The sequence below is a fragment of the Mizuhopecten yessoensis genome, unplaced genomic scaffold (genome assembly GCF_002113885.1).
Source record: "Mizuhopecten yessoensis strain PY_sf001 unplaced genomic scaffold, ASM211388v2 scaffold1147, whole genome shotgun sequence".
Taxonomy (NCBI): Eukaryota; Metazoa; Mollusca; class Bivalvia; order Pectinida; family Pectinidae; genus Mizuhopecten; species Mizuhopecten yessoensis.
In genome coordinates this window covers 454,786-469,368 of record NW_018403901.1, presented here as the reverse complement: position 1 = coordinate 469,368, position 14,583 = coordinate 454,786, and the positions used below count along the sequence as shown (strand labels likewise).

Below are 14,583 nucleotides of genomic sequence, written 5' to 3'. Positions count from 1 at the left end.
GCCTTATACTTAATGTCTGCATGAAAATTGAAAAAATAACTTTGAAAACAAGTTGGTATTAAATTTAGTTTCGGATAACACATTAAATAACATTGTGTAAGAAAATGTACTGACAGTTGATTTTGATTTTTAGGGTACTGTTAAACTTAAGATTTTTATATACTGTAATTACACGAAGTTGCTGCTGTGTTCATGCCACGTACATTTATAACATAAATTCAGAAAATTGATAACTAGGTGAACACAATTATAGTGTCCTGTTCATGGTATCACACTCAGGATATACTCCTGTATTTAAATAAATGAAAATGTTACTACATGCCATATTAACAGCTTTTGACTAGAAAATAATTGATCATTGGTTAAATACACAATGTACACTATAACATTAATCTGTAGAGAAGTTTTATTTGTCCTCAAAACATTAGGTTAATATTGTGATGAATATTGTATGAAATATTTATTTTTCATCAGGTGTTTTAATTGAGTGTCAGCACTGTATATGCTTCAGAAAAAATGGATGGTTGCTTTAAAATGCTCACAATATTTTGGGGTATTGTTTCCATGCCTGACTATTTGATGTAGTAAGATATTAATTATTAGCTCACCGGGTCCGAAGGACCAAGGTGAGCTTATGCCATACTGTGGCATCCGTCGTCCGTCCATCGTCCGTACGTCAACAATTTCTTTAAAAAACTTCTTTTTCTTAACCACTGATTGGAATTTAACTAAATTTGAGTGAAAGCATCCCTAGGTAGTGGGGATTCAAAATTGTGCAAATGGTGTGGCTGATCCCCCAGGGGGCTGAGGGTCGGGCAAAAAGCGGGCAATTTGGCTATATTGCTTTAAGCAACTTCTTCTCTGGAACGAAGAGATGGATATCAACCATATTTGACTGGAAGCATCACTAGGTGGTGGGGATTCAAATGGTACAAATGGTAGGACTGAACCCCCCCCCCAGGGGGCTTAGGATGGGGCCAAAGGGGGGCAATTTGCTATAGATATCAATCATATTTGGTCGGAAGCATTCATGGGAAGCAGAGATTCAAAATTGTACAAATGGTGGGGCTGACCCCGGGCTAAGGGGTGGGGCCAAAAATAGTGTATTACTTGGAAATGGTTGAGATCCCCACCATATAACCATATATACAATTGCTGAGTATAAACAGAAGAATGCACATTTGCTTCCAGGTCTAGCTCTAGGGCCTGGCCCCACCCTTGGAGACATAGTCCCTGGGTCATAACTTTGAAACAGTTGAGATCCCCACCCCAGAACCATATATACAAATGCTGGGCATAAAGAGATGAATGCAGTTATGATATTAGAATAGACCCTGGGTTCTGACTGAAACCCCTAAGGACCTAGTTTCTTAGTCATAGCTTGGAAACAGTTGAGATCCCCACCCTAGAATCATATATACAATTGCTGAGTATAAAGAGACGAATGCACATATGCTTCCATGATGGCCTTGGGGTCTACCCCACCCTTGGAGACTTTACCCTTTGGTCATAACTTCGAAACGGTTAAGATCCCCACTCCAAAACTAATTATAAAATTGTTAGGCATAAAGAGATGAATGCAGTCATGATATTAGAATTGACCCCTGGGTCTGCCCCACCCTTGCAGACTTAACCTCTGTGTCATAACTTTGAAACGGTTGAAATCCCCACCCCAAAAATAGAAATACAAATGATGGGCAAAAAGTGAAGAATGCAGTCATGATATTAGAATTGATCCTGGGGTCGGGCCACAATCCTAGGGACCTAGTTTCTGAGTCACAGCTTTGAAACAGTACTAGTTGAGATCCCCACCCCATAACTGCTGGGCATGAAAAATCTAATACAGATATGCTACAAGGATTGGCCTTCGGGTCTGACATATTTTCTTTGATCTCATTTGGAGAATATTTTGCCATGATTGCTTAGATATCCAGGTGAGCGATACAGGCCCTCTGGGCATCTTGTATAGTAATGTATTACATTTTTGAACGTTAATTTTTCTTTTACTGTATTATTCCACAAATAAGTACATGCTTGTACGACAATCCCAGCTGCTTTTTTCACCATTCCAGTATCTATATTAGTTATCACCTGATAATAAGTACCTCGTCAATGTTACACCTGTACAATTGTACAGTATGTGTACACAGTGTGTGTACAGTATGTGAACATGGTGTACAGTATATGTGCATGGTGTGTGTACATGGTGTACAGCATGTGTACACAGTGTATGTAAATGGTGTACAGTATGTGTATACAGTGTGAGTATATGGTGAACAGTGTATGTACATTGTGTGTGTACATGGGGTACAGTATGTGTACATGGAGTGTGTACATGGTGTACAGAATGTGTACACAGTGTATGTACGTGGTGTACAGTATGTGTACAAAGTGTATGTACATGGAGTACAGTATGTGTACATGGAGTGTGTACATGGTGTACAGAGTGTGTATATGGTGTGCAGTATGTGTACATGGTGTACAGTATGAGTACACGGTGTATGTACATGGTGTACATGGTGTGTGAACATGGTGTGTGTACATGGTATTCAGTATGTGTACACAGTGTGGGTATATGGTGAACAGTGTATGTCCATTGTGTGTGTTCATGGTGTGTGTACATGGTATACAGTATGTGTACACAGTATATGTACATGGTGTACAGTAGGTGTACACAGTGTATGTACCTGGTGTACAGTATGTGTACAAAGTGTATGTACATGGTGTACATGGTGTGTGAACATGGTGTGTGTACATGGAGTACAGTATGTGTACATGGGGGGTGTACATGGTGTTTGTACAGGGTTAAAGCCTACTCTCATGTTTACCATGTACGCATACTGTACACCATGTACTCACACCATGTACATACACCATGTACAGTTTGTGTGTATGGTGTACAGTGTATGTGCATTGTGTGTGTACATGGTGTATGTAAATGGCGTACAGTATGTATACACAGTGTATGTACATGGCGTACAGTATGTGTACACAGTGTTTGTACATGGTGTACAGTATATGTGCGCGGTGTGTGTACATGGTGTATGTAAATGGTGTACAGGATGTGTACACAGTGTATGTACGTGGTGTACAGTATGTGTACGCAGTGTGTGTACAGTATGTGAGCATGGTGTACAGTATATGTACATGGTGTACAGTATGAGTACACGGTGTATGTACATGGTGTACAGTATATGTGCGCGGTGTGTGTACATGGTGTATGTAAATGGTGTACGGTATGTGTACATGGTGTGTGTATATACACTGTACACCATACACACAAACTGTACATGGTGTATGTACATGGTGTGAGTACATGGTGTACAGTATGAGTACACGGTGTATGTACATGGTGTACGGTATGTGTACATGGTGTGTGTATATACACTGTACACCATACACACAAACTGTACATGGTGTATGTACATGGTGTACAGTATGTGTACATGGTGTGTGTACATGGTGTTTGTACATGGTGTACAGTATGTGTACATGGTAAACATGAGAGTAGGCTTTAACCCTGTGATATTTGAGGAGCGTTTTGTTGACACGTAGAGTTGTATTTTACCTGACGGCACACCTGTTGCACTTACCTGTAATGTTTGTCTCCACAAGTGTATGACTTCTGTGATGTGAAATGTGATGCTAATGTCATCATGACTTTAATTTAACTTGCACATGTATACTCAGAAAGTTGTCAATTGAACATATTTAATGCTTAGTTATTAGATAATATCTAATATAGTTTTCACTGTGTGATTGAATGTGTTAATCATTAACATGTGTGTGAGAGAGAGTCTGTTGTGTCCTCCAGTATTAAGGCAGAACATTGTTGATGATGTCCACGCTTTCTGATCACCAATATTTATGTTGTGTGTCGATAAATGTGGTTTGTACATGATTATATTGATAATAATACTCTTGATCTTGTGTATGTGCCTATTCATGGTATGGTATATACATGAATACGTTAAAATATATGTTTTAAGACTGTGTGTACTATATATTGTCTGAAAATGTGTATATGTCGGAACAGATTTGATAAATGTGAAGGTTATAAGTAAAATGTTCCATTTCCTAAAAGTCAGGGTTCCAGGTATATGAGTCAACATTTTTATGACAGAGTTGATAACTTACATCTTGTGAAATTTTGTTAGACGATATATTGTATCAAATATGTTACAACATTTCAAGACCAACTGGTCCCTTATCCAGCTAACTACGTACATGTACTGTGGAAATGGTGACCCTACAGGAGACTTTATATGGTGGCTCTCTATCAGGCTATATCTGGTTATATTCATCAGACTATATATGGTGACCCTACAGGAGACTATATATGGTGGCTCTCTATCAGGCTATATCTGGTTATATTCATCAGACTATATATGGTGGCTCTCTATCGGGCTATATCTGGTTATATTCATCAGACTATATATGGTGACCCTACAGGAGACTGTATATGGTGGCTCTCTATCAGGCTATATCTGGTTATATTCATCAGACTATATATGGTGGCTCTCTATCAGGCTATATCTGGTTATATTCATCAGACTATATATGGTGACTCTCTATCAGGCTATATCTGGTTATATTCATCAGACTATATATGGTGGCTCTCTATCAGGCTATATCTGGTTATATTCATCAGACTATATATGGTGACTCTCTATCAGGCTATATCTGGTTATATTCATCAGACTATATATGGTGACTCTCTATCAGGCTATATCTGGTTATATTCATCAGACTATATATGGTGGCTCTCTATCAGGCTATATCTGGTTATATTCATCAGACTATATATGGTGGCTCTCTATCAGGCTATATCTGGTTATATTCATCAGACTATATATGGTGACTCTCTATCAGGCTATATCTGGTTATATTCATCAGACTATATATGGTGGCTCTCTATCAGGCTATATCTGGTTATATTCATCAGACTATATATGGTGACCCTCTATCAGGCTATATCTGGTTATATTCATCAGACTATATATGGTGGCTCTCTATCAGGCTATATCTGGTTATATTCATCAGACTATATATGGTGGCTCTCTATCAGGCTATATCTGGTTATATTCATCAGACTATATATGGTGACCCTCTATCAGGCTATATCTGGTTATATTCATCAGACTATATATGGTGGCTCTCTATCAGGCTATATCTGGTTATATTCATCAGACTATATATGGTGACTCTCTATCAGGCTATATCTGGTTATATTCATCAGACTATATATGGTGGCTCTCTATCAGGCTATATCTGGTTATATTCATCAGACTATATATGGTGGCTCTCTATCAGGCTATATCTGGTTATATTCATCAGACTATATATGGTGGCTCTCTATCAGGCTATATCTGGTTATATTCATCAGACTATATATGGTGACTCTCTATCAGGCTATATCTGGTTATATTCATCAGACTATATATGGTGGCTCTCTATCAGGCTATATCTGGTTATATTCATCAGACTATATATGGTGGCTCTCTATCAGGCTATATCTGGTTATATTCATCAGACTATATATGGTGGCTCTCTATCGGGCTATATCTGGTTATATTCATCAGACTATATATGGTGACCCTACAGGAGACTTTATATGGTGGCTCTCTATCAGGCTATATCTGGTTATATTCATCAGACTATATATGGTGGCTCTCTATTGGGCTATATCTGGTTATATTCATCAGACTATATATGGTGACCCTACAGGAGACTTTATATGGTGGCTCTCTATCAGGCTATATCTGGTTATATTCATCAGACTATATATGGTGACCCTTCATTAGACCATTGATAGTAACAATGCACGAGACTTAATATATGGTGACCATACATGTACATTAGACCATATACCTGTATGGTGACCCACCATGAAACTGTGATTCCCCTTTAGGAAACAATAGTGGTTCAGTAAGAATTGTGTCGGTCAGTATCTGTTACTTTTTATATGTATAATGGAGCAGTCAATTCACTGGTTTCCGATACACCCCAGGAATTGGTATTTTAAGAAGGAGGATTATCAGTTAAACTCATCAGCTGCAGAATTACTGTAGAATATGAAATTATTGCTGTTTGCATAAATTTACATTAAATTTGTAGATTCATGGTTGTTGTGGAACCATAAAATGTTAATACAGCCAATTTCTGTACAACTTAACTGACTCAAGTTTAGTGCAATAGTTTTTGTAAATGAAAAATCACCTGCGCATGTTATCATGTGTTACACTACATTTATGCGCATGTATAAGAGTGGAATACAATGTACAATTATGACGAGTGATAAGAGTGTATAAGATTACAATACGTACATTTGAATGATGTAAGATTTAAGAAAGCAGGTGTTTGTATTCTGGTCTGGATAACAATGTCCCAATGTTTACTCATTGACTGTAATTTGCCTATGATCAATATATTTGTGCTGATGTTATTGTCATAATAATCACTAAGAGTCCTCAGACAAGTAACCACAGGCTGTGATAGGGTCATGTATAATTACTCTTTTAAATTCACTGATAATTTTATCAGGTATTATTAGCAAGAATTATAGATTCAGATATCTTTCCCATAACTTTTACTTGGGCACATTTGAACAGAGATACACATATTGTATTCGGCTTCCAGAGGGGACTATAGGTTTACACCCTTGATGATCAGTGAGACTCTATGCTATCCTCTAATGACTCTGTCACCTACAATTGCCAAAATGTGTATGCAAGTACAACTTTAATAGCAAGCATAATGGTATTGGGTCTTGTGCCCCGATTTGTATAGAGTTATTGCCCTTTGATCGCTTAAAATAAAAACAGTTTGTGCAGAGGTGGGGGAATTATGATATGAATTGCTTGCACTACTGTGTCTTATTGTTCATGTAACAGATACAAATCCTTGCACATGATGTAACACTTGTTGTGATTGTGTCGGGGATGACAATGATAGCTGTAACTTTTATCCTGACATTTTTTCTCGTTTGTCTCGTTTCAAGTAAGTTGGTGAGTCATGTGATAAATGCCAACTTGTTCCCATTCATTATCATACATATGTCATAATGAAACGGGAATTTTGTTTCAGAAAATAATGGTATGCAATGAGAACTGGTTTGTGACTGTGACGGTCTTCTTATAGTTATAAGTCACCAATGTATTCCCACACATGAATTGTAGATTATACCTAGTTCATGTGGATGTTTATATTACCCAAGTTACCTAGAATGTTTGTACTGTATCATGAGTAAGAAGGGGCCCAGATTTTCATGTAATGGGTGCACTGTATATGTACAAGTGTTAACAAATTATTGTCAGTACACGTATATCCAAAAATATGGGCTGCAGCGCCTATGAAAATACAATCAACTTTGAAAGAAACATAACTTGATAGGTGAAGCAAGAAAAACTCATTTTGGTTGCTAGAGTATCTGTATAGAAGGGAGAAACAAACGAACCTATATATATACTCGGAAGTTACAAAAGCTCAGAGAGGAACTCTTCTTCTTGAAGATAGCTATTAATGCAGGGGTTATAACCCTTTACATTAGGTAAAGTAACATTTTTAAAACCGGGGTCTGATTTAAAAATTGATTACAGATTAGATGAAGGCGTGGTTGGTACAGGTTCCACTATATAAATTATGGAGAACAATTTAAACTTAGCACCTACTCAACATATTTCAGTACAGTGTTAGGACTGTACTGAACATGAGAGTCAATCTCTCTTATGATAACTTTCTTAGTAATAAATCTTGTCCCCGAAATCTTTTGTAACAAAAATATGGTCCATTTATTATCAGAAAATTCAAATTAAGATGGTTTCACGGCTAATCACTTCTGATATGTGCCAATGTGTGCTGTATGTGTCCTCAAACTGTTTAATCTTTGTTTCAGTCTCTATTGTGATACAATAAAGTAGAGCCACTATTTCAACATGGCTTCAAGTTCAACTAAAATTACTAGAGGAAATAGCCCAGTTTGTCTCAATTAAAGTTTGATTCTAGCATCCTGTGATACCATTCGAAACCCAGGACAGTTGTGCTGTAGGCTGTTGGCTTAGCATTGTGTTGTAGGTTAATTATACTATACTTTGGTGTAAGCTGTTGGCTTAGCTTAATTATACTATACTTTGGTGTAGGCTGGTGGCTTTAGCATTGTGTTGTAGGTTAATTATGCTATACTTTGGTGTAGGTTTATAGGCTTAGCATTGTGTTGTAGGTTATACTATACTTTGTTGTAGGCTTATAGGCTAAGCATTGTGTTGTAGCTAGGTTATACTATACTTTGTTGTAGGCTTAGCATTGTGTTGTAGGTTATACTATTCTTTGCTGTAGGCTGTTTGCTTGGAGGTTAAGCATAAATAGTGCTGAAGGTTTTGACATTTAAATGCAAAATAGTTGCAACCTTTTAAGACGATAGCTTGCGTAGCAGTGTATCCTATTGCTGATTTAGTCTTCAGAAACCTCTCCTTTTAGACGATAATATTTATTAGACAAGTTTCATATTTTTGATGGTCAAGAATTACATTGCATAGGTGACTATATAAATTATTTCCTAATTTACCTTATTATGTATATATATATCGCTTTTGGCTTTCCATGTGTACTTTAAAACACCCAGATCATGTCCAGCTATATGCAAATTAGTGATACATATGATGTATTCTGGTTAGCTGTGTTTGTGAATTATTTCTAATCCTGTATTGACTATCCATAAGCATTACACTCGTTTACAGTGAAAACCTGTTGTACTATTGTTATATTTGTCCTCAAGGAATCCACCATCTGTTTTAAGGTACCATTCATGATCATGTTGTCTTTGTTGTTCTAGGATTTTATTTTTTCATGATTTAAAAAAATATATCATTTATGTTGTAACCCTAAATGATGTTTATTGAAAAAAATACTTCTAATCAGAAGACTAGAGTACAGTTGAGGTGATCACTAGGTGTGGGATCAATCATTAGGTACAGCATGTGATGGTGTGGGATCAACCATTAGGTATAGCATGTATTGATGTGGGATCAACCATTAGGTATAGCATGTATTGGTGTGGGATCAACCATTAGGTATAGCATGTATTGGTGTGGGATCAACCATTAGGTACAGCATGTATTGGTGTGGGATCAACCATTAGGTACAGCATGTATTGGTGTGGGATCAACCATTAGGTACAGCATGTATTGATGTGGGATCAACCATTAGGTACAACATGTGATGGTGTGGGATCAACCATTAGGTACAACATGTATTGGTGTGGGATCAACCATTAGGTACAGCATGTATTGATGTGGGATCAACCATAAGGGACAGCATGTATTGATGTGGGATCAAACATTAGGTACAGCATGTATTGGTGTGGGATCAACCATTAGGAACAACATGTATTGGTATGGGATCAACCATTAGTTACAACAGGTATTGATGTGGGATCAACCATTAGGTACAACATGTATTGATGTGGGAGCAACCATTAGGGACAGCATGTATTGGTGTGGGATCAACCATTAGGGACAGCATGTATTGATGTGGGATCAACCATTAGGTACAACATGTGATGGTGTGGGATCAACCATTAGGTACAGCATGTATTGATGTGGGATCAACCATTATGTATAGCATGTATTGATGTGGGATCAACCATTAGGTACAGCATGTATTGGTGTGGGATCATCCATTAGGTACAGCATGTGATGGTGAGGGATCAACCATCAGGCTTACCAGTATTTATCTGGCTCATTTGAATGGATGCTTTAATCCCATTTAGGATATCATATTTACAAATTGACTGTACTGTTTTCATATATGTATATAATGTTCAGTGTTATTTGACTAGAAATCTGTTTTCTGTAATTAATATAAATAACACTGCCAGGATGATTAAGGTGTATACATTATCAGCATGGTGCAAGACAATTATACTGACTGTATTTTAAAGATGACATCCTGGTTTCATTAATGGGTTTATAATGTGGGACATCAAAAAGGTTACCTGGTACACATTGGGTGTATAGTTTAAACGTGTAGCTACATTTGTACGCCATCGGAGTAGTAGTAGCCCTGTGTACAGCCAGTCTTGTGCTTGTTAATTATCTTATCTTAGCCAGCTTGAAATTATGAAATTTAAAGCATGTTATTTTGTATGTAGCCAGGAACTGCGAGTGCACATTCTGCAATTTGTTGTGATGCAAAACTTTGTGATATTTTGACTTTTGTTAAAACATTTTCTTCTCTATGTAGTACATGTACACATGTGATAAAACAAATATTTTTGTGATCCACAATTAGTCAGTTGTAAGAAAGTGGAATGACGTAAGGAATGTTAAAAAAATCATATGTAAGGAAGGTGTGTTATAGGTCAGAGAGAGGGGGTAATGGAGTGGGGTGTAGAGAGAGGGTATTGGAGTGGGGTGTAGAGAGAGGGTATTGGAGGGGGGTGTAGAGAGGGGGTATGGGAGTGGGGTGAAGAGAGGGGGTAATGGAGTGGGGGGTAGAGAGGGGGTAATGGAGGGGGGTGTAGAGAGGGGGTATTGGAGTGGGGTGAAGAGAGGGGGTAATGGAGTGGGGGGTAGAGAGAGGGTATTGGAGGGGGGTGTAGAGAGGGGGTATGGGAGTGGGGTGAAGAGAGGGGGTAATGGAGTGGGGTGTTTATGTTGTGGAGTTGGTGTTTGTACGCTCACCGTTTGTGCTATTGACAGTTTCAAATGGTTCTAGCTTCATGACAAAGCTTTCTTGTGCTGCCTAGATGTCAGAAGTGCAATGTAATGGGAATAGCATGTATTGATGTGGGATCAACCAGTAGATACAGCATGTATTGGTGTGGGATCATCCATTAGGTACAGCATGTGATGGTGAGGGATCAACCATCAGGCTTACCAGTATTTATCTGGCTCATTTGAATGGATGCTTTAATCCCATTTAGGATATCATATTTACAAATTGACTGTACTGTTTTCATATATGTATATAATGTTCAGTGTTATTTGACTAGGAATCTGTTTTCTGTAATTAATATAAATAACACTGCCAGGATGATTAAGGTGTATACATTATCAGCATGGTGCAAGACAATTATACTGACTGTATTTTAAAGATGACATCCTGGTTTCATTAATGGGTTTATAATGTGGGACATCAAAAAGGTTACCTGGTACACATTGGGTGTATAGTTTAAACGTGTAGCTACATTTGTACGCCATCGGAGTAGTAGTAGCCCTGTGTACAGCCAGTCTTGTGCTTGTTAATTATCTTATCTTAGCCAGCTTGAAATTATGAAATTTAAAGCATGTTATTTTGTATGTAGCCAGGAACTGCGAGTGCACATTCTGCAATTTGTTGTGATGCAAAACTTTGTGATATTTTGACTTTTGTTAAAACATTTTCTTCTCTATGTAGTACATGTACACATGTGATAAAACAAATATTTTTGTGATCCACAATTAGTCAGTTGTAAGAAAGTGGAATGACGGAAGGAATGTTAAAAAAATCATATGTAAAGAAGGTGTGTTATAGGTCAGAGAGAGGGCGTAATGGAGTGGGGTGTAGAGAGGGGGTAATGGAGTGGGGTGTTTATGTTGTGGAGTTGGTGTGTGTACGCTCACCGTTTGTGCTATTGACAGTTTCAAATGTTTCTAGCTTCATGACAAAGCTTTCTTGTGTTGCCTAGATGTCAGAAGTGCAATGTAATGGGACAGAAAATAAACTATGTTTCCGAAACTTTTGGTTTTGTTTTGCTCTCTTGACCTCTACCAGTTTTAAGGTCACCTGACACAAAGTATCAATTGACCTATTGTGATTGCCTTCCTCTCCATAGTCACTCAACTAATTTCATGACAAGTTTGCAGGAAGTTGCCATTGTCCAAGGCAATCCAAACTCCCCCTTGGGGAGGGGGTAAAGTATATTTTGTTTATTTTCAGTGGGATACGATTCAACTTTGTTGGTAATTGCAGTTTGATGGTATTTAAATTAGGACCCCGACTTTCTTCAGGGCCATAGAGGGTCAAATTGGCTAAAATTTCAAAAATCTTCTTCGAACTGAAATTTGCTGGAATCAAATACATATCATGGATGGAATGTTTCTGCTTTGCTTGATTAAATTTGAGAATTTCATTAGCCCAGGGTCACCCATTCTTCCTTGGGGAGGGGGTAATTAAATTTTAAGAGTAAACAAATAGATTACATAATTTTATTATCATACCTGCATCAGCTGAAGTAAGGGGTATATAGTATTTGCTTTCTTCTCCATGTTGACTGTGGTCTTCAGAGAATATCTCAGAAACTCTTCTGTATGTTGTATCCTAAATCAATTTGACCTTTGACATTTACCTCAAAAACTTAAATATTGGTTTCCAGAGCATACATCTCAGCTGCTGTTTCATGAATGGGCATCAAACTTTGTTTGTAAGTGCATTGGGATTAAAACTTTGTAGATATGCAGGGAGCAGGTGTAGACCACGCTTCAAGTTAAATCGAGATTCACTTTTTTTTCTGTCCATTACCTCCTATATATAGATGTTGTTCACTCCCCAACATCATTATGTCAAGGAATCCACTGTAAGAAAATTGAATTATATCTAATATTTGTTTTTGTCACATCGCAAAAAACAGTTAACAATTGTATTACAATTAACTCAGGCGACCATTAAGGCCTGTGGGCCTCTAGCTTGCCTTCTGACTAAAGATATGGGGGATTGAGAGGAATCCACAGTATTTTTTATGAAGGGAGGCTGCATGGGCCCGGGCCGAGTCCATTCAAGCAAGTTTGGGTTTTGATGCTGGATATATAAATACATGTAGTGTCATTGCCATCATAAGGAAATTTTGATACTTAATTCTTTTGAATATTGTATAGATATAAGGGATTCCGAGAAACAAAACAACACATCATGATGATGATAAAAGGCTGATTTATTTTCAACAGTTATTCTCCAAGGTGAAAAAAATATCGGATAATATTTCCAATATTCCAAATCATACCGTACAACACATACTAGGTATACTTTCAAGAGCCCATAGCAAAAAATGTCCGGCATTTTTCAAAGTGTAGTTGAAAATTGAAAATAATTTCAATTTTGATAAAAATTACATGAGTTCAAAAAATGTCACTTACATTTTACGTACACAGCTTCACAACCTAGAATTGTTCAACGATAATAATTTGAGCTAACACACAGAGTTGACATTAATAGAATAATTTCTCTTACCCCCTTGGAGGCGAGATAGGGGAGTCTCAACCCAAGCGGAAAGATTCTTAAGTTGCCGAACATGAGGCTTTGCAGAGTGTTTGGCAACTTAAGAATCTTTCCCCGAGGGTTTGTATTGTTGAAGTGACATATCATACCATTGTTATGAATAGGGGAATCCCCCCGTCTCAACCCTCGGGTGAGACAAGGAAATCTCACACGGTAAAAGTGCGGATACACCTGTCCACGGTAAGAGAAGAAGTTTTCTTTAATATACATGCACAACATTTTTAACATCCTGTCTTCTTTATGTCTGTATAATAACCAAATGGAGTTCTTTAGTGAACCACGTTGTTACACCTCAATCAACTCTAGGTCTGTTTAATTAACAACAAGTTATTACAGTAATTAGGTAAAGCTGGTACATGTCTTAGATTCACAAGAAAAGTTGGTATATAGTATATCATCATAACAAATGTTTAAATATTATATAAATACCAAATTTAGCAGCTAAGCTTTATAAAATACAATACATGTACATGTAGTTTGAAAGCTACACTCATATAAGACAATTTCATCACCAACCAAAGTTGCCATCTTATCAATAATAATTTGATCTATAAATTCAATTAGCTTGAGGAATGAAACATCCAGCTTAAAGTAAAGCAAAAACCTACAGCAATGATAAAACCTGTAGAACACGATTGATCACTAGCAGTATATGGTAATAGTGATTCAGTACATCCCTCAGTAATAATGTGTTATAATTTAAAAATCAACCAAAAAATTGGAATGTTTATTATAAATGATCAGAAATAAAGGACAATTAGCGTGTATGACACCATTTTTACAGGTAATTTAACAATCCATAGTGTCTATTATAGTGAACTAGTTTGGCCACCTATTTCCTTCAGAGTTATTACTTAATCAGGAAGAAAAACAATACAGGGAAAAAGTCCATTTTTATTACTTTAATTACTTTGGTTCATTCCTATCCTCCCATCCCAAGTTCTGCTATAAAATACCAATATTGTATTTATATTTGAGAACAATATCATTTGTAGATTATTGTTGATTGATAAAACACTTTTTTATCGTTTCTACCCTGTTATTGTGTAAACATTAGGTTATCCCTGTATATGAACACTAAACACAGACAGTGTATTATTTTGACCAGACGGTTCATCTTTAATGACATGTAAGTTGAATATAAGTAAACAAAAAAATACATAGCAATGACTAAGGTATAATGTACAACCTGTGTGATAAAATACAACTAATCAAAGAGGTATTAACTCTCCAGGTACTGTTGTCTAGTATACTGGATAAGATTTGGGGTACTCCCTTCCCTGTTGTCTAGTATACTGGATAAAATTGGGGTTCTCCCTTCCCTGTTGTCTA

The 14,583-nt window shown here is 37.0% G+C and overlaps 1 protein-coding gene across 2 annotated transcripts; it reads left to right on the top strand.

Moving 5' to 3' along the window:
- The first annotated feature begins 3,431 nt into the window (after window positions 1–3,431).
- Window positions 3,432–10,430, top strand: LOC110457590. 2 transcript variants are annotated; one of them, XM_021508927.1, is made up of 2 exons: window positions 3,432–9,000; window positions 9,035–10,430. In XM_021508927.1, the coding sequence occupies exon 1, from the start codon at window positions 4,266–4,268 to the stop codon at window positions 5,202–5,204; it is 939 nt and encodes a 312-aa protein (XP_021364602.1). In that variant the 5' UTR covers window positions 3,432–4,265; the 3' UTR covers window positions 5,205–9,000; window positions 9,035–10,430. The 2 variants fall into 2 exon arrangements, with proteins under 2 accessions (XP_021364602.1, XP_021364610.1); XM_021508935.1 differs by having other exon boundaries at window positions 3,432–9,034; window positions 9,239–10,430.
- Window positions 10,431–14,583: the final 4,153 nt, after the last annotated feature.

Coding starts and splice junctions, on each gene's coding strand:
- LOC110457590 (XM_021508927.1), top strand. CDS start 4,266: ATGGTGGCTCTCTATCAGGCTATATCTGGTTATATTCATCAGACTATA.